The sequence below is a fragment of the Embiotoca jacksoni genome, unplaced genomic scaffold (assembly GCF_022577435.1).
Source record: "Embiotoca jacksoni isolate LCO1_2020_lvr unplaced genomic scaffold, fEmbJac1.0.p SCAF_25, whole genome shotgun sequence".
Lineage (NCBI taxonomy): Eukaryota > Metazoa > Chordata > Actinopteri > Embiotocidae > Embiotoca > Embiotoca jacksoni.
In genome coordinates, this window is record NW_027185376.1 from 628887 (window position 1) to 655918 (window position 27032).

The window sequence follows — 27032 nt, forward strand, 5'->3', positions numbered from 1 at the left end:
ATGTAATCGAGATTATTTACTTTGATCCTAACCTTGTTACTGTCAAACCTTCTTCAAACTAGTCTATATCTGTTCTCCTTAGGGAACGGGTTTTCTTACTGCTGGACACGGCAGCAATGAAATACATCTTCTGACTGGTGTCGCTCTTTTCTCGCACCAATTTTGAATTGCTCCTCCGGGTTCACAAACAGGTTTCACGATGGGCCATAATCTCTGTTATTGAACGTGTTAATTATCACGAAGCCATCCCCTCTCGTTTGGATGCTCCGGTGAAACTACTACCTCCAAAACAAACCCCTGAAATCAAGTGAATCCACATGCTTGCACACTGTTTTCAGTTATTATTGTTACAACGTGAAAAACAAATGAAAACAGAAACACGGTGGGTCCAACGAAGGGCTGTGGAGGAACGGTCTCTGCTGTCATTCAGCTCGATGGGCTTGTTTTTTTTGTTTTTTATTCCTTTGAGGGTGACGCCCTAAATGGGGCCCCGAAGGCGCAACGAGCTGGTGAGAAACGGGCCCTCTATTAGCAGGAGACAATTAGCATAGGTCTATGTACACAGCTTTTAGGAGACCTCTCCCCAAATATGCGAGCGGGGCACCTGTATTGACATTGGCAGAACACTTTGCCCCAGTGTTCAAGTCCAGCTGAGAGTGAAAGCAAAGCATATCGGTGTGTTCGCCGTTGGCAGCTCGACTTGTAAATACCTGAGAGGAGTTCAGCAGAGGAGGGAAGGGTGAGCGAGACACGGCGGCTTCCAGGGAAATGCGTCGCAAATTCATTCCATCGGCGATTACAACACCGGAATATGAAATGTTTAAGTCCCGGTGTGAAATCACTGAAGTGCTTTAGAGTACAAACTCAATTAACCAAACAGTAATGAAATAACTGTCTCAGAACTTCGACTATCTAAAGCACATTACATCGTTTGTCTAAAAAAAAAAAATCACAAATCATCTTGTAGACCCAAAAAAGAAAGACTATTTTCAAAATAAAAGTCTATATGCTACTGCTACATGTTACCAATAATTTTATTTAATTTTTTTTTAATATATTTTATGTGCAATAACTTTGTTGAATCTCTGGCTGTTGCCTCGCAACTGTTAACAAAAAAATACCTGCCCACCTCAGATAAAAAGGCATATTGTTGTTTTTACACTTTATTTTGGTGTTTGTGTGGATTAAATAAACATTAAATCGTTAGTTAGGGAGCTTTAGAGTTTCTGGCTGTCAGATATTGTCACCTTGTCTGGCTAAGTGTTCCCAGGTTTTGTGCTAAGCTAACTGGATGCTACCTGTCACCTAATATTTGACCCAAAGTGGTTTCAGCTTCGTCCTCTAACTCTTTAAAACAAAGCTATTTAACTTTTCCTTTAAGGACATACACCTTTTTCTGTTTTTGTTTTTTTCCCACATCTCATGCTTTTCTCTACTAAGTATACACATTAGCTAGTCAACGGAGTTAAGGCTTTTTTTTTTTTTTTTTTTTGGCCAAGTCACTCATATAACTAAACTGACTTTATGGTATAAAATGCATGCTATAAATCATTGTAAAAATGTTGTTATGATTTTCTCTGACAGTAAAAACTGCTGTTTCCTCTGAAACATGTTCCATATAAAAGAAAGTGAGTCATATTTTCATTCCACTTAGTCAGCTTGTTCCTTTAACTGGAAATAAGCCACACAAGCATCATTAGAGCACCTCCCATGTCACAAATAGAGATGATGTTATCTGTCCAGCGGTCACACTATTTCTTTCTACTGACATGCAGCTCAAACCAGGTGAGTCCTAAAAGTGGCTTGTGAGTTGGGCTGCACGTTAACAATTCTTTTCATTATCAAGTGATGTGTTGATTGTTTTCTTGTTTAATAGATTTGATGTTTGGCCATTAAAATGTAAAAACAAAAAAAAACAAAAAATGGTGAAACATGTTTCACACAGTGCAGCCTAAAAGGTCTTGTTTTATCCCGACCAACAGTCCACAACCAAAAAGTATTCAGTTTATTATAATGGAGGACTAAAGGAACAAAAGAAAAAAGCACATTTAAGAAGCTGGAATAAAAGAATTTTAGCATTTTTTTTTTTTTTCATTTAAAAAGGACCTTTGATCAAGTTGGCACTAGGCTTTATTTCAATTAACTAATCGTTTATTTGACTGATTGTTGCAGCTCTACTTACAACAATCGATTGATTTGTTGATCACCAGACTATTCTGATAATTGATCAATTGTTATAAGTCATTCTAATGGAACAAAAAAAAAATGCTAAGATGTTCTGATTCTAGCTTTTTAAATATGAATAGAAGGCTGCCTCTATCTATCTATCTGTCTGGCTGTCTGTCTGTCTGTCTGTCTATCTATCTATCTATCTATCTATCTATCTGTCTATCTATCTGTCTGTCTATCTGTCTGTCTATCTGTCTATCTATCTGTCTATCTATCTAATTAATTACATGACACATTATTTGTATTCTAATGTTAATTCATGTCCTCACGTATTTTCTCACTCAGGTTGTAGGCTATGAGTACAGTAACATAGGAGGAGAGGCAGGAAGCGGCGTGGGCAGCCTCCCTGTGTCACCGCCTGCGTCAGACCAGACGCCAGGAGGGAGTTTTCCACTGACGAAAAAGGCTGCGCTTCTCGGCAGTCTGCTACAGACAAGGGAAGCGCTTCAGCTGGTGCGGAGCCCCGTACGGCACCGAGACGCAGACAATAGCACGGAGAGCTGTGTGCAAATAGCGGGGATCAGCGCTGTATTTATTCGTGCCATTTGGATTACCGACACCGCTCTCCCATCGACTGTTTATCCAGCGCTATTTTGTCACTTAATGGTGATCGGAGACTTGAATTGGTGGTGAGTACAAACGGCATCTGGGGAGTTCGCCGCAGGGTTATTGAGCACCGTAATGTTGATGTGTTTAACCTCAGTGGAAGAGGGAAGCCACATACTTTGAATGTTGTTTCTCGTTTTGTCGGAGTCATTTTAAAATAACCCGCTGGTGTCAGAAACGCTGCGATGGGTTCGTCTGAAAGGGTTTGATCCGCTGGGTTTCTTTTGAAACACTTTACATTCATTCGTGTTCGTTTAACTTGACGCTTGATTGTCATTAGACACGACAGTCCGCTTGTCGAAGTGACTTTTAACGAACTGCTGAGTTCACACGCAGGTCATCTGTGACTGATAAATATAATAAAACGGGCTAATCTGTCGATTTAGGCGAGATTCCAACAATCCCCCTTCATTCACTCATCGATTAACGTATCGATCACTATTCACTAGTATTCAGCCTCTCGGTAACTTCCCGGCTCACGTCAGGATGTTGTTTTTTTTTTGTTTTTTTTTTCCCTCTCCTTGACATTACGGTATGTTTTTGTGTTGTGGATTGGTTTGTGTGAACTGTTGATGAGGTCGGCTTTGTGTATGGAGCCCGTGTGGAGTTGGTCTTGTTCACCTCAGCGGTGCTGGTGCGCCTCTTGTAACTCGAGCGACTCCTGAAGGCACTACATCTGAGCGCACAGCTGACAGGGGCTGCTGTCATTAGAATTAGCATTAATCAGGAGGGATGATCGGGTCAACCGGGAGAGAGCGCCGGCTCGCCTCGCGTCGCGCATGTTCGGCCACATTTAATAATTGATTTTTGATCGATTGATTGTTTTTTTTTTTTTTTTATTCAAAGAATTTACCTCGTGCAGGTAACAGTTTACCGGCTGTGTGCCATGTGCGGATTAGGAATGTTGACCTCCTTCATTGTTTGAAGAAGCAGCTTTCATGTGGCTACTTTCTTGTCATATCCGGTCATTTTTTTGATACATAAGCAGCTAAAGTTTGTGTTGATTTAATTTCTAGAAGAGCAGCGAGTGATGTTGCTTTTTTATTATTATTATTTAGGCTATTTATTGTTCTTCTCACCAGAAGCTCTTTTATAATGCATTTTACACGTGTGACAATGTTGCATGAGGCTTTAAATATCATTATTATTCTGGAGCTGGAGTGTATCTGTGTTGGATAAAGCGACTGAATCGGTTTAATCGTCTCTAGCGCGACCTCACCCGGATCATTTTTGGAATCATGTTTTCTGGAATTAGGCTACACGGAGCTGAATGATCCTTTGTTTGGTGCTGTGCATATAATGTGGCATACGTTTCCCAGGAATGCTCGGATGTTTAAAAAAAAATATTCTTTATCGCCACTTGTGTAACATCTTCATCCATTTTAGCCCACATTTTACACCCTGATCCCTTTTGAGAATATAACTGACCAGTTTGCTGCCTTGTCATGTAATCTAGATGACATAAAGGCAACAAAAGCTCTCCGCAACATTTGAAGGAATTTCAACCACGACAAATGCCGTCCATACCTCCCAACTCGCTCGTCTCCATCATGTGATCCTGTATTCAGCTAACCTTGTGGTGCCTGCAGCTGTCAGACCCGGCATAGATAATCTGGATGGCCACTTCCTGTGCACTGCAGTGTATGTTTCACAACCTCAGGAAGCTTATACACACTTTTAGTATCTGTCTGCCCAGCTGGGAGAGGCAGCAGCAGCAGCAGCAACAGCAGCAGCCGCCGCTGCAGCAGCATGCTGGGTTCAGACAAGGTTGTCTGTGCCTGTTTCATTTCGGTCATGCAGGATGGCCCCACGCTTTTGTGCCTGGAGACGAGAGGGAGCGGGGGAGGAGGTGGGGGTAACGGAGGGCCTGCTGACAGTCTCCAACACAGCAGCAGAGAGCTCCCATCTGCTTTGTCCTCTCCCAGCATTCCATACAGCAAGTGTCCAGTGAGACTGGAGCGCGACCCCTGAACCCCTCCTCCCTTCCTACACACACACACACACACACACACACACACACACATCCAGAGCGACATGTTTTCTGCTTGCAGGCTGTTATGCAAAAGAGATTTTTCAAAAATGTGGTGTTTGACACCCTGCACAGTTTCAGAGAAAAAAAACAAATGTGTTTGCTTCATTGATCTCATCTTGCATAGTGACTACTACACATTTTCGAAAAAAGAAAATCAGTTTTTAGCTTTCTCTGTGGCTTGAAGTGGGAGTAAACTAACCCAAATCAGTCAGAGCGCACAGTCTTGTGCAGTCACCACTATTCAGGTTTGGCCTGCATAAGAGATTAATGACAGCTGAGGGCATGTGAGGTCCACGTGCAAGCTAATACCCTGTCAGGTGTAGCTGGGGAAGGTAGCTCGCTCCAGTGCCTTATGGGAGGAGGACTTTCCAGTGGTTAGCAGTAGAAAACACATCTGGGTTAGATAGAGCCTGTGTTCTTCTCCCAGTATTACAGCGGGAGCAGCGCTGCCAGAGTGGAATTCCTGTGGCTTGGAGACATGACATTATTTATTTGTTTTGTACAATCCTCCCTCCTTCTTCCCACTACCTCTCCTTTTTGGACTCGGCCTGTGCACGGGTGGAAGCGGAGGAACAGAATGTTTCTGTGGCACAAGTCACAGCAAGCTCTGGGCTTCAGTGAGAACAACAGGCTCATAGAGGAGAAAGCAAGGAGTTCTGCCCGCATTGTTCCAGCAGGTGGAGCGCTTTGGACTAACAGCTGAGTTTAAGAAATGAGCCAGTCTTTCCGCCAGCTGTGCCTGAGCTGGATTCCAGCCCAAATTCACCTTGATGGTTCCAATCAATTACCTCTGTCTTCTCAGTGACTGAGGGGGAAGTGAGAGATGCAATACCTTGAAGCCTGGAGGGGCCGGCCTGCCCAGACACGGTTCCACACACGCAGGAAGACTCCCAGGCTTATCATTATCACATTTTATGAGCACTCAGTCAGTCATTCAGACACTGCACAAGGTTGTCAGTGTGCCATGTAAATGCTCTCGGCTGGGGGAGATTAGTGCGACTTGTCACTCCCACCCACACTGTTATCGGCTGCACGGGTAGTGCAAGGGGGCAAAGTCAACTGTAACTTGTCCTGTTGGGCTGCAGGGCAGATGGGGAGTTTAAACAGGCTGTTAGTGGATGCTTCTGCACATCCAGGGATGGCTTTGAAAATGTTGTTGTTTTTTTTGTTTTTTTTTCCCCAAGTTCAAATTCTTCTAGTTTTCTTGATTTTTATGCTTCTGATTATATTTCCTATAGAATAAATAAATTAGGATGACTAGAGTTTAAAGTGGGGATTTTCCTACTTTACAATCCTCTATTTTTTATTTAACAGTTGCCTTGAGTGAAGAAGTTGCACAGTGTTGTAGTATTAGACTTATTATTGCATCTTTGTGAAAGTAACTGTCACAGTTTTGTTTTACATCCTGTTCTCCCCTGTTAAAAAATTTTTTAAGGCTCCTTAATAAGGACTTGAGAAGCTGTCTGCAGATGAAATACAAATAAATTGGTATTCTGAAGTCATATGAATAGCCTGTAGCTGCATGTATCAGGATAATCTTATTCGACTGACATAGTTATGCATCGGACTTGAGCTGTGTAGTGCTTCTGGTGACAAATCTCCTCGCCAGAGATTTATCTTCCCAACTCTGTGACAACTGGCTGGGGAGCACCTCAGTGGATGCGTCCTTTATCTGCCTGCCTGTGTGCGGTTGATGGAATGACAGTGATGCATAATTTAGTGCGTGCTGAAAACATGCTGTGCTCCCTCTCTGGCTCGGCTGTCCGATCACATCCATTCTCCATTTAGAGCAGACATTCACAGGCACTGCTTTTCTTGAGGAGACGGCTCTGAATTCCTCTCTTTTATCTTTGTTCTTTTTTCTTTTTTTTTTTTTTCCCCTCTCCCTCCACCCATTTGCAAATGAGTCATTGCACGATGTTGTCTTTTTACCCCTGGTCCCTTGTTCCATCCGCTCGGCGTGCTCCCTTGGCCTTGTTCTGTGGGTGCAGCGGCTGAGCAGGCTGAGAAGCTCCAGATTGACTACAAGCCGTCCCCTTGCCAGGATTAACCTCTCTCCATTGTTTCTGCCCGTTGAACAGGATTAACAAATCAATGTGTCAGGTAGACTGCAGTCAAGAGACAATGACCCAGTTCTGACACCACTGCCCCCTGCACCCCCCATCCCTCCCTCCCTCCACTTCCCCACCTCTCTCCCCCTCCCCACCTCACTCCCTCTCCTCCCCCTTCTGCCTCACTGCAGCTTTTAATTAAAAAGACTTTGCTTAGCTGGCGCTCTGCACTCCCTTGAGGATGCCTCACAGCTTTGTTTTCATTTTTTGCAGGGAATAGGGGTGGGAATGATGGCAAAAATGTAAGGTGAGCCCTTGTGTGCTCCTCTTTTCCCGCACAGCGATAATGTGTGCGTGCTGTGGTGCGTTCAGAACACACATGTGGTCTGATAAGTGAACACATAAGCAACAGATGCTGCGCCCAGGTGTTTCTAAATTGTTTTCAAGGCAAATCCCCACGATGTGATCATATTAGGGGCTGCGAAAGCCACTTAGAGACTATTTTGTGCTCAAGTAAGTTAAAGCATTGGAATGCAGTGGCTTCTTTTTTCACTTGTTCTGTGATGTAAAACACACCGATGCCCTGTGAGGAGGAAGCTTTGTGTTTGTTGCAGAGACAGTGTGAGCCAGCTTGACCTATTGCAAGGTGATTCATTCATCATACGTGCATTGGGGACAACAATATCTGACTGCAGCAATAACAATATCCCCCTGTACAGCTGCAAAGCTGCCCCCACTGCCTGCACAAAGGTGTCAACCTCTTGCCCTTGAATCTGATTTCGCCTTTATCCTTGTCAAAAGGTGGACTGGTTTTGCATAATTTCTCCCTGTTGCATGTGGAAATTGACCCCCTCCTTGCATACTCACTTTGGTGTTTTTTTTTCTGTTCCTCAAATGCTGACACTTGCATAACATCCTGATAAGACAAGCCAGGCATGCAGGTCATTCACAGAGTTCAAGTTCCTCTAAAGTCATTGGAGGATTTGTGGCGTATCCTGCCTTTGGCACATACAGGTGTCTGCTAAGGAGGTGCTGGAGACAATTTAGTTTGTTGGCAGGACAGCTGGGTGTCTGTGTCTGAGCCATGATCTGTCTGATAACGGACATGCGTAGGACTTAAATGCAACTTGATGCAAACATAAAGATCCCTATCTATCAAGCTGACAGAGGCAGGAACAGTTCAAAAATTACCTTTGACTTTGACTTTTTTTTTTTTTAACAAAATTACAAGTGTTACAAAGAAATAATTTGAGCAAACACAGCTTAAAATAACCAAAAACTGAAGTGGATACACAACATGCTCGAGCTGCAGCAGCTGCAAGTGATTTGGCTGCGATTTTGAAGACTGTAAACAGTTCGATGGTGAGATGATGTCTTTATGGGTAAAGTAAAAAGCTCCTCTCCCATTCCACATCTCGTAGGGAGTGTCTGCGCTGGAATAGAGCCCAGTCATGTCTTCCCTCTCCCCTCACCTCTTTCCTCCCTCCACCGTTGCGTCCCTCCTTGTTCAAGGGGGCAGGAGCTCAGGCCCAGACTGTGATGATGAGCTGTCCTGTCTCGCAGCCGCCGTCACCTTGCACTTCCCAGAAGTTGTGAAGAAGATCGTCTGTTGTTTGTTAGAGCTGCGTGACACATTTATATCCCATAACCATAAAACACACAAGCAGTAACCTTCCTTCGTGTAGAACGTTTACATTTTTCAAGTCAGTAGTTTCTGGTCTTTCTTTTTTTTTCCTGGAGATTCGAGTGTTATTTATTGACTAAAATAAAAATGTAACTCATCCAGAATGCTCCTACATGGAAGAGGTTTCACAGATATTGGGCAATATATTTACAAATTAGAAGCTAAATGGCATTCTCTTTTCTTGAGCGGTTTAACCGGTGATCATCTTTTTTATTTGCCTGTCTCTCAAAGGATTGATTGTTTTCATTGCTGAACCAACAGCTGCTCACATGAGAGCTCTGAAAAAAATGCAGGAGTTGCATAATAAGAAACATATCGACTCTGTTTCTTTGCACGTATATACCATGAGCTGCATGTGAACATATTCATCAGGACAAGTGGCCTGCATATTTGATTGTGAAGGCTGCTTGAGAAGAATGATTGAAATGAAATGCCTATGGCGAGATGATTGGGTCACCTTTGTTCCATCTTTCCTCTAATCAATGTATTTGCTGAGCTGATGGGATTTGGAAGAGGGTGAAGGGTCCAGTAATTGTTGACTTAGGCGAATAGGACTGATTGATTGTTTCCTGTGCCATAGCTAACTCGCACTCTCAGCTGAGTGCAGCACGAGACTGGGCTGCACACAGTCTCACATGGCCGAGCACAGGACTCACTTGTACTGACGACTGTAAAAATCCTGTGTGTGTACAAAAGCTTCCGTACAACAGGCAGCTGTTGATTTATTTGGTTCATAAGATAAAGCCGGAGTCCATTTAAAGTAAATTAAGTGTGAGTAATTTGCTAATAACCTTCTCTCTCTTCTCCTTCCTGCAGATTTTTCACACTAACGCCATGAGTGGGCTTCTCAAGAGGAAGTTTGAGGAGGTGGATGAGGACCCATGCTACTCCTCACCCTCTTCCCTCTCCTCTGCCTGCTCAGGCTGGGACTCGGAGGGGGAGAGCGTCTACTCAGACACCCTGGATTCCACTCCCAGCAATCCTAGCTCCCCAGCAACAAATTTCAACAGTGAGTGTCCTCTTGCAGCGAAAATAAATCAAAAAAATAGAGCTGATGGTACATGCTCTTTTAATGCATTCTTTCACCTTGTCTCTAACATCCGCTAAAGCTCTGATAACCATCCCATAAAAATGGGGGAGAGGTTAAGGAATTTAGGCAGCTGGCAGCTCATGAAACATTTCACAGAAATGATTTCAGACTTCTGCAATGAATACCTCTTTTGATTTAATGCCCTAAAGCTGCAAAATGGCTAATCGTATTATACAGTGCCTGCTCACCTTGGCCCCCCCGTCTCCACCTTCCTCCCCAGAGCCTTGGAGACTTAGAGCCTCACCTTTTTTTTTTTTTTTTTTTTTTTTTTTTTAGAGATGTGGTAGAGATGTGGGTCGAACAGCTTCGGGGTGTTTCTGTCTGGACCTGGGTGCTGGGGTTTAGGGGACCGGCCCGGGTTTGCAGAGGGATTGTGGTGTACAGGAGAAGGGCAAACAGTTGTGAGGTTTCCAGAACGGTGGGGCTGGGAGCCAGGAAGAGAAGCATGGCAGGTTGCCAAAGGCTGGGAACACACAGAGCCTTGTCTGAAGCCCGGGCATGCACCCAGCACAGGTGCTGAAAGAGGCTGGGTGAAGGGATACAAAAAAAAAAGAGGGGCGGTAGGACAATCAAGAAAAGAAGGTAGAAGAGCAGTTTGATTGGACCATTTATAATCCTGTGTTTGTGTTGGACAGAAAGTTGTTTGCCATTGTGCAGCAAAAAAAGGGGAAAAACATCAAGCAAAGCGATCTCATTTAGAGGCAGCAGAGAAGGTGTCATTTGTCTCCTGTGCTTGTTATAAGCCTGACTGGATTTGATGGATGTGAAGCAGAACCTGGCACTTTGTTTCATCTGAATTACCCCCTAGCAGATTAGACAATATAGTGAGGCTATTGTTTGCCGGGTACCTATGTTGAGGTAAAGGTCTACTTTTTATTTTTCCTTTGAACTCCAATTATCACACCAAGCACACCAATTTTTCCCGTTTGATTTCTGTGACTTTCGAGGCCAAGTTGTTCAGGGTGTGCCACTAGAAAGCACCATGGCTGAGAGCAAATGGGAATTTACAAGGAGTTCCCCACCACATTATAAAGGTAGTGCCCAACACATGTGGGTTGTGGGTTATCATCCTATTCTGTGCACACACATAAAAAGAAGAAAGAATGGCTCAAGCAGAGGAAAAAGTTTGTCTTTAAGGGAGTTTTAAAAGTTAAGTTGAATATTCCTGGGCAGAGGAAATGGAATTTATAATAAAGCTTGAATACTTGTTGGGCTTGTTCCTACATATGGTTCCATTTTGATTCCCATATGGTTTTATTGCACTTGTCTGGGTATTGAATGCTGGCTCTTTGCTGTGGGTCCTGAATCTTTTTACCAGAGGGATGACCTTTGACTCCTGTCAGTTACTGAGACATTTGAAGGGATTGTCAGCTAGCAGAGAGACCGGGGTGGGCAGGTTTTTTATTCCCGTCCTGAGAGCTGCACGTCCGCCCTCCACCCCCATCTGGAAGCCTCAAGTGTTTGTGATCCTGGCTGTTCCACTTCCTCCACTGTGTTGGCCACCAAAGGGAAATTCCTGGGCTGGGTGTTTTTTTTGTCGCTCAGTAGGACAAGAAACAAAACTAAATGGATTCTGGGTAGTTTTGGTTTCACTTTACAAGATGTAAGTGTGTTGGACTCCTGTTAGCAGTGTCTTTTAATTGGGTACATGATAAGGCTCGAGCAATGAATCAGAGGGGTGTCCTTTTACAGTCTGTTCAGCAGCATTTGCACACACCTCAAGAATTCAAGTGGTGGGACATTATGCCATCTAGTGGCACAAAAGAATGCACCAATCCCCTCTCTCTTTGAAAACACCTCTCTGATTTAAACAAGATGTATTCTAATCCTGCCTCTTTTTCATCAACAGCAACATCCATCCTTAAGAAATCCAAGAGAGCACGACGGGGCAATGTGACGTTTGACCAGGTGACGGTGTTCTTCTTCCCTCGGTGCCAGGGCTTCACAAGCGTTCCCAGTCGAGGAGGATGTACTCTGGGCATGATGCAGCGCCACAGTGCACTCCGCACGTACACGCTTGCGGAGTTTGCTGTGGAGCAGCGGCTCCTACGCCGGGAAAAACTCCTCAACAGACTAAGGGAAGAGAAACTGGAAGCTCTCAAACTGAAGGTGAGGAAGCTTACAAAGAAATGTGTACGATAAACTCTATAAAAGTCGTTCTCTTATCCAACAATTAAACCTGGATCCTTTGTTCACTTCAGCTGACTAAGAATGGAACCCAGGAGAACGAGGAGGCGGAGCGGCTGACGGTGGAAGACATCCCAGACCAGGACATCGACATCAGTCGGGCCAACCTGGACGAGGGCTCTTTCCTCCAGCCTTACCCATCCAAGCAGCGCTATGCGCTGCTCAAAACAGCCGGTGTGAAGAAGATCGACAAGGAGGAGAAGAGGCAGCTGCACGAGCTGAGAATCTCCAGGGAGAACTGTGGATGTGACTGCCAGGGCTTCTGTGAGCCCGAGACGTGCAGCTGCAGCCTGGCTGGCATCAAATGTCAGGTAAGAGCTGAGAAAATCCCTAAAACTTCCTCCTCATGCACAATGAAACTCGGAGTGTCTGTTACACAAACGAGACAAGAGATTTAACTACTTCCTGCTTCTTCCTGTAGATGGATCATTCCTCTTTCCCGTGTGGCTGCACCAAGGACGGCTGCGGGAACACAGAAGGTCGCATCGAGTTCAACTCCACCAGGGTACAGACGCATTACATCCACACTATCATGAAGCTGGAGCTGGAGAAGAGACTGGAGGAGCAGTCGAGCACAGAAGAGGAGGAGGAGAACACAACAGGTGCCACCCCCCTACCAGCAGTGCCCTCCTTCCCCTTCAGCTCAGAACTGGCAGCAGCTGCAGAGAACAGCTGCAGCAGCGACATGACGGACTTATCAGACTCTTCGGGTCAGAGTGAGGACTCGGAGGCAGGCGAGAGCACGTGTGAGCATCGCACCCAGCTGGACGTCGACGAGAAGGGCCTGAGCCGCATACTGTGTTTCAACGACACGGAGAACTGCTCGAGAAGCAGCAGGGACGGTGGCGAGAGGAACGGTAAGGACGCTGGTTGTCCAGGTCAGCAGCATGAACAACAGCCGCCATCCACGGAGGCGTTTCGTAGCTTTAGCATGGTGGACTTCGCTGACGAGAACGACAACATAGACGCTGCACTGTTGGACTCTGCGGGCGATCACACAGACAATCGAGCAACAGCCATTTCAGAACTTTTGGACGAGAACGCCAACCAGGGAAACGCCCTGTTCAACGGCAGCAGTGTGCCACACACGCCCTCTCCCACCATCGACCGCTCGGCAAGCTACAACATGGACCTGAGCCTCTCCTCCGAGTCAGACCTGGAGTTCTTCGACGGCTTCCCCTGTTTGGGGCCAAGCTCGCTCTACAACTCCCTCAAGGAGTACGAGCACATGGACAATTTTTTTCAGTTTCAGTTGCCTAGTTACCCCAGTTTCCCTGCAGCTAGTGATCCCGGGACCTGCCTTCTGGAGTCACTGATCGGCCTTTCAGAGTCCGTCCCAGAACCCCCCGCCACATTTACAGACAATCAGCTGTTGGAGGAAGCCATGAAGTTGTCTGTGATGGAGTCTGTGAAAGTTTGACATAACGTGAAAATCTGTGGACAGTGCGAGAAAAGCCGAGGTTTTGAGGAGGGGACTGAAAATGCACATAAGATGTCAACGTATTGGAGGAAGCTGTGATTTCCCTCTTGCCTAATAAATGTTCAAATTCCAGACTTGCCTTCAAAATGTTAGCAAAGCAGTTTGGGATTATTGCTGTGGGAGATGGCAGCTAGCGTTAAAAGTGAAAAGATACAACACAGATGAATTTGATCAGGCCCATAGAAACCAATGATGGCTCTCAATTCCTAAGAAAGCTCTTTTAACCAAACCAAGACCACCAACCGTACGCTAAACAGGAATCGACCTTAACCGGGGCCAGGTTGGGAATCTCTACACAGCTGAATGTGCACCTCAGGGATTTTTTTTCTAGCTTTCTAGCTTTTGGAGGCAATGTATGGTGACCATTGCTGTGATGGCCTTCATATGAAACCCGAGTCCAATCGCAACATAGTCCTGTTCGTGTCCTCGCTTTTGGGCTTGCACCCGAACGACTTGAGCAGGTGGGGTCCTCCATGTGCAAAATCCTGAAGCTAGTGGACTCTTTCTACTCAAGATCTCTCCCAAGGGTCTTAACATGGTACAAAAGAAATCCCTCTAAAAGCTCCTCGATCTGCACTTTATCTGTGAAAATAGTAATGTATGAATAGGCATTGTTTTGGTCGTATGGGATCGATTCAACAGTTCAACGCTAAATTATGGAGTCTCTTATTTATGAGCTGGGTAACTAAAAATAACGCTCATACCATTAAAAGCTGTAGCTGTATTGTCTTTATCAGTTTTGTTTTAAATTATTTCCTTTCATGATTTTATTTTATTTATTTCAGATAAAGCCTACTTTCACTCAAGCAGCACTGTGGTTTGATATTTTCACCTGAAAGTGCAATCTTCCTTCCTTTTTTTTTTTTTTTTTTTCCATATCACATTTAGGCATTGTTATGGGATATGGGACTACAAGTCCATCAGAAAGTATTTAATATCTATTCTCTTATACATTTTCTTTGGTAACTTATTATGTCATTATTTCATTAGTTATTTAATTTAAGACATTTTGGCAATAAAATGGGCTGTTGTAAAGTTTACTGGATGTGCCTGCTTATCAGGGGAGCCATGCCTGCCGATGGTGTGTGCACAGTGCTTCCATTTAAGCTTCGGGACTGAAAACTGTGGAATCTCCCTAATCACTGAAACTAAATTGTGGGTCTATTGCATCGCTGCCTATTATATAACCATAGAAAATTCCACTAATATTTTGTAACTAATTTATGTAGGATGACAAAAGAATTCTAATCACTGACAAATTGAATATTTTATTAAGAAAGCGAAATGAGTAATTTTCAATCTGGGACAACCTTTGTAATATATGAATTATAGAGAAATGTATACTCATGAAGGTTATTGCTCTCCAGCATTCTGAAGTATTTTTCAAAGGCAGCCTTATGGTTAGATATTTTAGAAATAATGCCACTAAAACAAAGTAAATTGCAAAGATCGATTTGATTGTACTCTGAATTTTTGGAAGTCTGTGACTTGGGTTACATTATGTTATAAATTACACATGTAAAAGGGTTTTGTGGATAAAAATTGCATATATTATACAATTTTTATCGCACACACAAACTCTGAAAATTGAAGAGTTGCCTCATTAATTATAGAACAAGACCTTTCGAAGGTGATTGTGCTGTCACCTGCGTGAAGAGCTGAGGGACACTAGAGAGCTGATGTACATATCTCACCCTTTCTACAGCTGTTTCAACAGCCTTTCTGGACCCTTTAGAAATTATGCATGCAGGTCCTGTTTGTTAAAACTTGTTCTGATTAATTGTATACTTTGAAAAGTGCCGCGCGCACATCGGAAATGTATTATTCGCTTTTTGCCTTTTTGATTACTTTGAAATCCATCCGATATATGTTCTTATGCCATTAAGAGGGCACAATTTTTTTTTTTTTGCAAGCAAACATTTGTTTCTCTTGTATAAAACATCGACTCTCATGAAGAAATGGCAACAGTGAGTGTTTAACAATGTAATGTATTACAGTACAGTTTATTTTGTTTTCAAAGAACGTGTCTTACTTTTTGCCTTTTGTGTTGTACATATTTCTGCTTGAATGGTCCTGCAGAGCAAACAAAGCTGCTTTATTTTTTACATATTCACACATTAACCTGCTGTTCAAAAACAGTTTCTTTCATCTAAGCCATTTTGACAGCCTGTCCTCCAAATAATAATAAAAAAAAAACATTTTGTAAATGCTTGACTTTGTTGTTTTGTCTTATGCTGATTTGTTAAAGTAAACTCTATGTAGTGGTGGAAGGAGGATGGAGATAATTCAATGAAAGTACCGGTGCAACAAAATAGAAATACTCCCACAAAACAGTCCTGTAATGTAAAGGCACAGGAGCGATATCAGAGACATAAAGTCTAATAAGTCTTTGTGTAGTGGACAGCTGCGGCTCAGATGGTAGAGTGTGTTACCCACTAACCATAAGGTAGGTGGTTTGATCCCCGCTTCTTCCTACCCACATGCCTAAATATCCTTGGGTAAGTCACTGAACCCCAACTTGTGGCAAGTGAGTGAGTTGCATGGCAGCTCGCGTGTGTGTGTGTGTGTGAATGAATGGGAGGCACACTGTTCAAGATAAGATTTTACACAAAAACATTTGACATGGTTTTTGTAAATGGTCTGCAATTATTTATCACCTTAGAGGTCTCAAAATGATAAATAAGCGCAGACTATTTACCATAAAATTGTCAAATGTTTTTGTGTAAAATCTGGACCCAACCAGTTTACTAGTAACTCCAGCTTTCAGCTGTTGAGTAAAGTGTGCAACATTTGCCTCTAAAATTCACTGGAGTACAAGTTTAAAGTAACAAAATAAATCTACACAAAACACATTGACCTTTAAGTTAAGTGCACTACTTCAGTAATTGTGGTACTTTACACCACTGGTTATATGTCAGATAAGATATATGATAAGCTTCTTCTGCAGTTGTGAAGTCTAGATTCTGAAGCAGTTATACAGCAGCTACCGTCGATTTTTTTTTTGTTTTTTTTTTTTTTATTTTTTTTTTAGCTTTCTTCCTGAAAACACTGTAAAGGCTTTGTGCTTTAACCATTTCAAACTATTATATATTTCCCTATTATCAAAGATAATCTATATTTCACCATAGATGTAATGAAACGGCATCCTGTTTCACGCAAACCACTGGAATTTATTTGTGGTTTGTGGTCTCCATGGTTAAGAGAAAAAAAACACTTTTATATGATGTCATGCTGTAATCTCCTGACTACCACCACAAACATATGGCCAGAAATTCCAGACAAGGAGGAAATGTCGAGTCTGTGACTGCATATAGCTCACATTTGGCTGCAATTAAAAAAAGTTTGGTTCTAGTTAAGACGCAGTCTTTCAGTAGATGCTGCCAGAATCCTCTGGTTTTCCTGGATTCCAGTTACATCAAAAAAGATTTACCTCCATGTCACTTAAGCCTTTTATTTTTTACTTTGATGGAGGTCCGGTCCGTTTGGTATTTGGTTGAAAACATCCTCAGGAATTTTCCACCATCTGAAGCTGCAGCTTGGGAGGTCAGGAGATCAGGATTGTAACCACTTTGTTGGTATTCAAGCAGTGAGCCTTGAACTGTGGCCCATGTGTAGACTTGTAAGAAAAGTACACCAACACAAAATGCATTCAACAAGAAATACATTTCTGTGACTGTGGGAAAGTACAGCAGCACCAATTAAAATGCGTCAATGTCGAGGGGAATCAGTTTGTTAAGTCAAAACATGATGCACTGTCGCCACCCTTTGGCTAATTTAAGAACTGCAAGTAAATATGCAAGATAGAAATGAATGAAATGCTCAAGAATTTTATTTCAAATGTTCCATTTGACAGTTTGAAGACCAAATCCCGCCATTTAAGAACTGTGCATAACCTGAAAGAAAAGAAACAACAGGAAATCCAAATTTGACATTTTCATACTTAATCTGTCAAATTCTGGGCTCATAATAATCTAACATACTCATAGAGGTCTCAGGAGGCTTACTTGGTACATCCAGTCTTGGAAGAAAGACACTCTGGTGAAGACAGTGGGTTTAGACACTTGGTTGCACATGCCAGCCGGACCGTAACTGACAACACCGTGGACCCTCCATGCTCCATCAATAAAGCAGCTCAGGGGGCCTCCAGAGTCGCCCTGGGACAGGTAGTAATGAGAGCAGAGCATGCAATGACAAGGGGGGCATCACCTCCAGGGGTCACAAAGATTCTTAACATGGCTGCTCAGGATGACGATCTTTGATGCCTCAACAAAACACTACTGACATCATCAGTGACTTCACAACCTTATTTATAAAGTGCACAATATTTTAAAGATTAATTTCGAAAAGATAGACACTGATGCTCATGATGTGTAGATTTATTATCATTAAAAATGTGTTTTCTTCTTGTTTTTCTTACTTTAGAGATGCTACCTGTGGAGAACAAGTGTTTGCTGTACCTGGCAGCCTGATGTGTACCCATTCCCTCCGGCACACACCATGGTCCGCAGAGCCAGGCTGCCCCACCATTCATACTGAGAGCAGACTGAGTGCTCCACCACATTGAGGGGAGCCACCTGAAGGATGGCAGGGACGCTTCCTGAATCTGAAGCAGTAAAGAGGAAGTGTAAGAACATGTTTCTTAAATATACGTATTAGGTACGCATGCACATTTTGCAGGCTACTGTACTTACAGTCCATTAATCCCCAGCCTGTGATGTAACAGATGAAGTCATGAGGCAACATCTGGTCAGGGTAGGGAAGATCAGCGATTGCCACGTAACCGTTGTCATACACGGAATCAGCCAGTTTCAGGACAGCAATATCATTTCTTAGAGAAATATAATAACATGCAGCTGTAATCTCTAGAAATATCTTATTTGCTGTAATTAATTTGTGGTAGCCTCGGTCAGAGATCACATGTAGAACTAACTTGGAGGAGAAAAAACAGCAGTTCTGCTCCCATTTAATTGTAGTGAATCTCCCAGAGCCCATATTGTCATTAAAATGTGTTTTTTTTTACTAGCTTCGAGGCTAATTTATGAAAGGTGGTGTGACATGCTGTCACTTTACCCTTTGCCAAGATCACCAGTCCAGGCAGGATGGACAACAATCCTTTCCACTCTAAGGAGCTGTTCACTGCCGTCATCCTCGAACAGGTTATACTCACCCACCACCACAAGATACTTTTTAGCGTCCATGCTGACAGGGGAAAAAAACAACACACCTCTTTAGTTACACTCATTTACCCAGTCCTGAAGACATTATAATAGACTTAGCGGTACAAATGAGAGGCACTGAAAACAACAAGCACAGGTCAGAGCCCAAACCTGAGGATACAGTGAGCTGCAGTCATTATGTGGAAGCCACCAATGATGGAGCCTCCACAGATGTGGTAGAATGAACCATCATTATATGAATCAAACTGCAGAGAAGCCTGAGAGAAAGCAAAGACAAAAAACACATTTAGATAAGACTCAGATTAGATGTAATTTTAGAGATGATTCAGTATGATGAGGACTAGAAGTTCAGTACTACAGTACAGTACAGGAAACTATCGTAACAAATGTAATTATGTTCATGTTCACAGCACGGACACATTTTCTAATTGAGGAAAAATGCTATTACTCTATAAAATGTAGTTCTTAGAGCTTTTACCTGCCATTTCCAGGTGTTGGGTGCAGCATCGTGGCCTCCTATGACCCTCTGATTGTGCACATAATGGTTGAAAGGTGCTTTGGCACAAATCAGCCCTTTGGCACACACATGAACATAATCAGTGTTAATGTTTACAAAATTTTTATCTGCAAAGAAAATCCCTGAATCATGTTGAAGTATTTCAATGCAAGCTTACCGATGCAGGAAAGAAAAGCCACAAGCCAAATCATGTTGGAGCTCTGAAGACCAGATGCAGCAGACGTTCAACTATTTATATCAGGTTGAGACTAGAAGACCTTCAAAAGGTCTTCCATATCAGGCAGCCGTTAAGTTACCAGCCAATATCAGCAAACCGTGTGAAATATTTCAGATAGAAGATACACTGTCCAGCTGTATTGACGGATAGAGAGCAAATTGGAAAAGTGTGTGGTTTTTATGTGGTATTCAGCCACAATATAAAGCCCCTAATATGCAAATATATGTAGTTGTAGTTAGATAGTTGGTAAATTTGCATTTTTATACATTTACAGCGAACTTTGAAGCTGAAAAAAAACACATTTCTTATCACGGTGGGAAAGTAACAGGTGCAGACCATCGATGGGGTGCAGTCACATTGAAGCAAAGTCAACGACACCATCTGTGAAAGATGTGAGTCAAATCTTTTCAAAAGATAACTACCTCAATGTATTGACAGCCAATGTGAAGAAGAAAATGTTGCACAGCCTGTGAACTGTATGTGACTTTAATCAGCAATACATTCTATAGATGTGTGATCGATGTACACAAATACACAAGTAGCCTATAATACAAAATCATGTCACATGTAGAAAAAAATACTGAGGTGTTATTTCCTTTTAAATTGTTCATAACATATATATAAATACATTAAATCCTGTTTTAGTGAGGATTTGGCCGCATCCGGACATGAAATGTGCTGTGCGAAGTTAACGACATATCTTAATATAGCTGAATGTAAAGTCCTCTTTTTCTTTTTTTTAGACAAAACATTGGCTGATATCTTTGCAAATCAATGAAATATGAGGAATACTTTCCTTTCAAAAATGTGTAATTGCTGAACTTAACATAAACCACATGGGAAGCTATCCCTGTGCAACCCTGGTAACTAACGTAATAAGTCATATAGCATTTGGTGGCCATTGATTATTAGTATACCTGCAAGCAATTGATTATCTATTACACTGTTACCTTGCAATAAAATGGAAGCTAAACTCAGCAAATCTAAATTTAGATTTTTTTTTTATTTTTTTTTTTTTTATTTTTTTTTTAGCAAAGGTTGCCCCAGACATGCTCCGTGTAAAGCTACAAACTGTCAAATGTACGTACAACTACATCATTTTTTTGTTTGTTTTAAATATCCAAACGTATCATAAACCATGTCAGTTTTTTTTTTTTTATGAATGAGATCAGGAAGCTTAAAATGGCCTATTGGAAACGGCGTGTCTGTTGCTGAGCAACGGCGTTCGACCACCCCGGAAAAAGGACGGCTAATCGAACACCGCGATAGCTGTCAAAAGCTCAACGCTCGACTTTTCTGGCTTCTCTATTTATTAGCTTTGCCTTAGCCCCATCAGCGCCTGCTGTCAAACCGCCTCAGCTGTTTGACGCTAGCCGCGCTAGCTCGACTCCGCCGCCGTACGTCTCCCAGTAATGACCTCCAACACAGCTCCACCTCAGTGACATTCAGTCAGTGCCAAGTGTAAAGCGTGACCACTGAAGGCAAATGGGGCTGCCGCAGAGCTCGTTTTTGTCGGACGGGGGGACGAACAGCGGATACCACGTCCACGGGGTACGTTATAAACGTCCCTCCAGACCGCTTTCTGCTCGTTTTTTTTGTTTTGTTTGTTTTTTAGTTCAACTGTTCCGGACACGAACAGAAACGCTCGTTTTATTTACGTACTAAAGAGGCTGCGGGTGATTGTCGGGTACGTGTAGTAACTCGTAAACCCGCGGTCAAGCCTTCAACGGTGTCCGCCCATGATGAGGTGGCATTTGGCTCTCAGCCAAGACATTTAGCTTTATTACCGCGTATGAGTGCTGAGTGTTCACTGTACAAAGTTATACTAGTTCATATAGATGATAAAGTTTCATTAATTATGGGAGAAACACCTCTGCTGTTGAATGCATCTCAATTAGAAGTCCCAAATTGTGACCGCTGTCGTACCCAGAGTTAACGCAAGGGGGCGGTGGTGTCACTTCAAACAAATCTCACGTGTTGTTGTTTTTTTGTTGTTGTTTTTCCACACGACAGGTTCAAGAGGACTCTCCTGCTCTGACGGCTGGTCTGGAGCCCTTCTTTGACTTCATCCTCTCCATAGGAAACACCCGACTCGTGAGTAGACTCCTTCCAATAGTTGAAGAAGTATTTAGACGCACCAAGTAAAAGTACAGACACAGCAATTTAAAAATACTCTTATTATAAGTACTGCGTGAAAAATACCTTCATGTGTCAAAATACGAAGGTATTACCCACAAAAGCTGTCAACTAAAGTTGTCAGATACATATAATGGAGTAAAATATCAAATGGGGAAATACTCGAGTAAGGTGCAAGTACCTGAAATTTGTACTCAAGCACAGTACTTGAGTAAATATACTCGGTGCCTTTTCACCACTGCTAAAGTCAGGAGTGGTTTGCTGTATGAATGGATGCGTTTAAGTGTCTTTTTTTTTTTTTTTTGTCGTTGCCAATATGAATGGGATTGGTGAATTTAAAGCAAAATGAAAACACAATGATTCCCAATGTAGCAAAATCAGTTAAATCAGTCACTGGGTCATATGATCAAAGAGATAATGGCAGAGTTGATGATTTAAATAAAAACAAGAGTGATTAACTGAGAATTTTTATACATTTCAATTAAAGGAGGTACTGAACGATGAGAAACACACGACTGTGTAGCTATGAATTTCAAAGTGTTAAAAACGTGCATTTTAATGATATTTGTATACTTTACTCAGTGTCCTGAATCACCATCTTCTTGGTTTTCAATACCGGTTCTCTGTATTTATAAAGCTTTATGGTTGTCAAAACATCAACGATAAAGTCTCTGAGTCTCATTATCATTTACATTTATTTTATTTTATTTTTATCCGAGATCTTCAACATCTTTTTGTTTTGTAGAAGCAGGTTTGATAGCTTTGATTGCTGTCAGTTATTTTTGTAAAATCATGTATAATATGACACCAAAGATTTAACCTCCACCACCTAAGTTTAGCCTGCGTACTGTAAGTCTGCAGTGTGTTGACTTGCGTTTTGCTTCGATATGATTTTCGGTGTGTTTAAAACGTTGTTGTTCTGCGTTGTGCGTTTCTGTCCCGTGTTTTACTGCAAACCCAACATGACACGCAGTTTTTTCTTTTGCCGCAATGAAATCTAAACATCCAGCTTGAATTATAACCTCTGCAGAAAAAGTGGCCGGACAGTCTGCTTCTATAATCTCATTTCGTGTCCCGTTACATGAAAGCCGTGTTTGCCGTGTCACCGCTGGAATAGCCCGTATCCCTCTTGTTTCCTCCAGAATAAAGAAAGCGACTTGCTGAAAGATCTCCTGAAGGCCAATGTGGAAAAACCGGTCAAACTCGAAGTGTACAACTCGAAAACACAGCGGGTGAGGGAACTGGAGGTGACTCCCAGTAACATGTGGGGCGGTCAGGGTTTGCTCGGCGCCAGCGTCCGCTTCTGCAGCTTTGAAGGAGCCAATGAGAACGTGTGGCACGTCCTGGTAAGTCAAGTCTACCTTTCTTTGTTCAGTGTCCTGTGAGGTGTTCGTTTGCACATTGTCTTTTTGTGTTGTAAGGTAGATGAAGTTCAGATAAAGGTGTGTGTGTGTGGGGGGATTACACCTTTATTTTGGACTTACTGTGCCAAATTAGCAAGCGTTTTCTCATTATGTAATTCTTGTAGTTATGTATGTTAATACAATTTAAAAAGTTATTTTAAAAGTAACATTTATTTATTTATTTATTTTTTTACAAATGTTGATGTGTTATTAAAATATAATTTAAGTCATTGTACAGTTGGATTCAGACAGTGATGTTGAAGGAAAATACCTTCTTTCTCTGTAGGATGTGGAGGTAAATTCCCCCGCAGTGCTGGCCGGCCTTAATGCACACGATGACTTTATAGTCGGAGCTGACCAGGTGTTACAAGACGTAAGATTTTCTGCCTTCTACTTTTATTCCAAATAAGAAATGTAAATCTAAAGAGCATACATTATCAAAAAAAAACTCGTGTGTGTGTGTGTGTGTGTGTGTGTGTGTGTGTGTAACCCCCTGCAGTCAGAGGATTTCTTTTCTTTGATTGAAGCCAACGAGGGGAAACCTTTGAAGCTGTTGGTGTACAACACTCAGACCGATCAGTGCAGAGAGGTAGTGGTGACTCCCAATGGAGCATGGGGAGGAGAGGGAAGGTTGGCATTTATTAATTATTCAAATTATTAACCCTCTGAACACCACAACCCGACAGCAGGTTTGAATGGCATGTTTTATTATAAAAAAGAAAAGAAAAAAACACCAAAATTACACCATTTGTCAGCCACAAACTGTAAAAAAACCCAGAAATTTTTGTCAGGTTTTCAAATTACTGACAGTCCTCGAATTAATCATTTGAACTGAATGCTTCCGTCAGGAAAAGTAACCAAACCCAAGCCTGAAATAGTGATATTTCATCAAAATAGCTTAATTCTCCATGTATCATCAATAAATTTGCCAGAAATAAACTATTTTCATGATCCAAATTCTCTAAAAAAAAGACAAATTTATGCGCGCCCCCGCACAACTATGAAGCCTTCGATGCCAATCACGCCACAGATATTCTGCAAATTTTTTTGATTGAACTGCAGGCTGTAGCACAAGGGAGGAAGGACGGACGGACGAAGAACAAACAGCTGTAAAGATATATATGTTCAATATATATATACATACAGCATGTGGATCCCACTCCCCTTTTTTTTTCTTCTAATATTAGTAACACTTGTTGGCACATGGAAAACAGTTGCATACATAGATTCCATCTTTTTTTCTTTTTTTTTTTTGCAATTTTCATGAACATTTTCACTATAGCATGTTTGAGTTCTTCCTACTTCTCGCCATGTTGGTGTCGAGGTGTACGAATCCCTCTTGCAGGGAAAAAAAAAAATGAGCCTACAGTGAAAACTGCCCAGAAACTGCTCGAGGGTCAGAGGGTTACAGTTTATATTAACATCATACTGCCGTTGCTCATTATGTCAGTGCCGATGTCTCCTCTGTGCTGCATTGTAGCTTAGGCTGTGGTATCGGCTACGGATACTTGCACAGGATCCCGACTCGTCCGGCTCAGATTGACACCCAGAATAAAAGTGGCCTTCAGTCGGTGGTCGCTGACGGCACTGAAGAGGGCGCTGCAGCTGACCACACCGAGGTACAAGTTAACGCAGCTTTGTGTCGTGTGTCTATTACATCTTCTCTGGGGGAGACTTTTCCTCGCCTCTCGTTCTGCCTCCTCAGGTGCCTTCGGCGGCTGAGCGTAGTGAAACGGGTCTGAATCAAATGGAAGGAGTTGTTCAGGATCTGTGCGCCACCTCTCCTTCAAATCGAGCTGCAGACCGAGGTGAACAGATCCAGTGTGAATACATGTTCATCTAATTGACATATTGTCACTCGCGTTGTCGCCCGGAATTATGCCCTTTTATTTCTGTGCGATTCTCAGATACTGCCAACACACCCGAAGCGCCGACTTCACATTTGTCAGACGTAATTTCCACCAAGGAAGAGGGCCGCAGCTCTGTGTTGGCTAATTATGGCGATGACTCAGGCGATCAGTGTAGGTTGGGTAAGTGCTTCACACTGGATTAAATTGTGCGACTGAACAGAGCAATTAAGTGTTTATAATGTCATCCCGCTTAAAAAGCAAAATGAGCACTGTTAAAACCAGCGATTGTTGACATGCCTCGCAGTAAAATAACTGATCCGGCCAAATATAGAAAACATTATTTTTCATCTAAAACCATGTCAGGAGTTTTAGTTTTAAATTCAAACTCAATAGTGCAACACTTATTGAGGAGTTGATAAGTATTTTAACTGCTGGTGCAGCTCAGTCACCATCATCACAGGTGCAGCAAGACCTTTCTGCCCTGTGTCATCTCATGCAAAAATCAAAAATAAATCATTTTATTTTCATAAATGAATGTATCATCGTGATTTTTTTTTTTTTTTTTTTTTTTTTTTTAACAGATAATTCATCATTTGAACAAAGACCTTCATCTCCAGAGAGAGAAGAAGAACCAGACGTCCAGGAAACTGAGCCGGGTCGTGGTGCAGACCTGACCAGCAGCACGTCTCCCACTGCGGAGGCTGAAGAGGCTTTTGCTCACCTCGAGGTCTCCGCAGACAACCCGAGTGTCGCAAACATCCCAGAGGTGCAGGATACTAATTCTGAGCCCTCGAGTTCGGCCCATCTCTTCGAGGAAGAGATGTTGGAGCCTGCCGCGGCAGACAGTTAAGAGGACTGCAGAGTGAGTAACTCTCAAGATAACTTGCGTAATAGAGGATTTAGCAGCGCACCATGATGCAGAACAGCTTCCCCTTATGATTGTAAGTTATATCACTGGATTTTTATTTTCCAAGAATTTTATTTTATATACCAGTGCCATTGCTGTATGTCGAATTGCACATTTAAAAAAAAAAAAAAAGACATTATATTGACTGTTAAGACTAGAAATACAGATGGTTAATGCAATATGAATGTATCCCATAATGTAGCTATACGGTACGTTTCAACATCAAACTAGATGAAGCCTTAGTTGAGTTGCTGCTGAAAAACATCTTAGTTTGGACATAAGAAGCCAAAGGTAAAAAAAAAAAATATATGTATCACTGTTATCATTATCACCTTCTGAATCGTGTAAAACTCAGATCCATCATGTTGTTTTAATTTTCAGATTCTCGAGTTGACAGTTTGTGTTTTTATTTTCTCATTCAGATGTTTTAATCTCAGGCTTTTACCGTTTGGGCCTTTTTGCCTTTTGCGGCCTGTTTGAAATATCCTTCTTTCTTTCTTATATGTAAGTTTGACTTTTAATTGGTGCAAATGAGTGAGCTGTGTGTGATTCAACTCTCTGTTACCTCTCTTTATATGTAATTGTGTTAAGTTCTGTTTATGGTTTATATGGAAGGATCAAAATACACAAATATTTATAAAAACAAAAAGCTCAAGATAAACCCCCAGCAGTCCAGTTGTTTTCTTTTTATTAGGTTTTGTGCATATTTAGAGTGCAAAGTCAAACTATTTTGTGTATTTTAACCGGTGAAAAGAAGACTGACGGCTCACAAAAATAAATGAGCTTTGAATCTAAAAGCCGAAAGATAATAAGTGTTTTCTGTTGCCGTCAACACGTCATTTCCAGAGGAGTGAGTTCAAACTTTGAGACAGCAGGTGTCAGCAAACACCTCGTCATAGAGCTGCGCTTTTCTGCCATTGCAGCGTGGAAAAATTGTGTTGAGTCGTCAAGCGTTTATTTTTAACCTTTTCAAAAAAAAAACAAAAAAAAAATCACATCTCCTCTGTGGAATAATGCAGTTCATGGATGGGGTTCATTTCCTTTGACGCAGCAGAAAAGCGGCATTAGATTTGGAAATTTAACAACGCTGTTTGGCCCTCAGATTCAATGAGATGATTCATCATTTGTACCATTTGCATCATCCAGTGCTGCATATTTGGTACCTGGAAAGATACCATATATTCAGCATTGGACTTGTACGACTATACCTGACGGGGTTGGGGAAACGAAAAACAAATTTGGGACAAATGTTTAAGGATACATATATATTGATGTACAAAACGAAAAATTAAGAGTCTTATATTACTCAGGTTTTTTGGTTTTTTTTTTTTGTCATATACTCGAGAATCCTTGCGCATACAAAATATTTTGAATATCTCTTTTTGCATGAATTTTTAATTCTATATCAGAATGACCAAATATGGGATGCAAAAATGCACACAAAAAAAACTAAACCACTAAGCAGG

At 42.1% G+C, this 27032-nt stretch overlaps 3 protein-coding genes across 3 annotated transcripts; 2 read left to right on the top strand and 1 right to left on the bottom strand.

Moving 5' to 3' along the window:
• The first annotated feature begins 2671 nt into the window (after positions 1-2671).
• Positions 2672-15560, top strand: csrnp1b (cysteine-serine-rich nuclear protein 1b). The gene is made up of 5 exons (XM_069159445.1): positions 2672-2858; positions 9419-9611; positions 11542-11801; positions 11894-12190; positions 12301-15560. The coding sequence occupies exons 2-5, from the start codon at positions 9437-9439 to the stop codon at positions 13297-13299; spliced, it is 1731 nt and encodes a 576-aa protein (XP_069015546.1). The 5' UTR covers positions 2672-2858; positions 9419-9436; the 3' UTR covers positions 13300-15560.
• A 1610-nt stretch (positions 15561-17170) lies between these two features.
• Positions 17171-19244, bottom strand: LOC138204244 (elastase-1-like). Its single transcript, XM_069159367.1, has 8 exons — positions 19211-19244; positions 19015-19109; positions 18687-18793; positions 18430-18558; positions 18051-18187; positions 17817-17962; positions 17364-17513; positions 17171-17252 (listed from the first exon to the last, which is right to left on the bottom strand). Exons 1-8 carry the CDS (start codon positions 19242-19244, stop codon positions 17235-17237), a joined length of 816 nt encoding a protein of 271 aa, XP_069015468.1. The 3' UTR covers positions 17171-17234.
• A 1362-nt stretch (positions 19245-20606) lies between these two features.
• Positions 20607-26363, top strand: LOC138204303 (Golgi reassembly-stacking protein 1-like). Its single transcript, XM_069159446.1, has 9 exons — positions 20607-20821; positions 21284-21364; positions 22549-22752; positions 23096-23182; positions 23309-23439; positions 24290-24428; positions 24515-24617; positions 24717-24839; positions 25241-26363. The coding sequence occupies exons 1-9, from the start codon at positions 20756-20758 to the stop codon at positions 25507-25509; spliced, it is 1203 nt and encodes a 400-aa protein (XP_069015547.1). The 5' UTR covers positions 20607-20755; the 3' UTR covers positions 25510-26363.
• Positions 26364-27032: the final 669 nt, after the last annotated feature.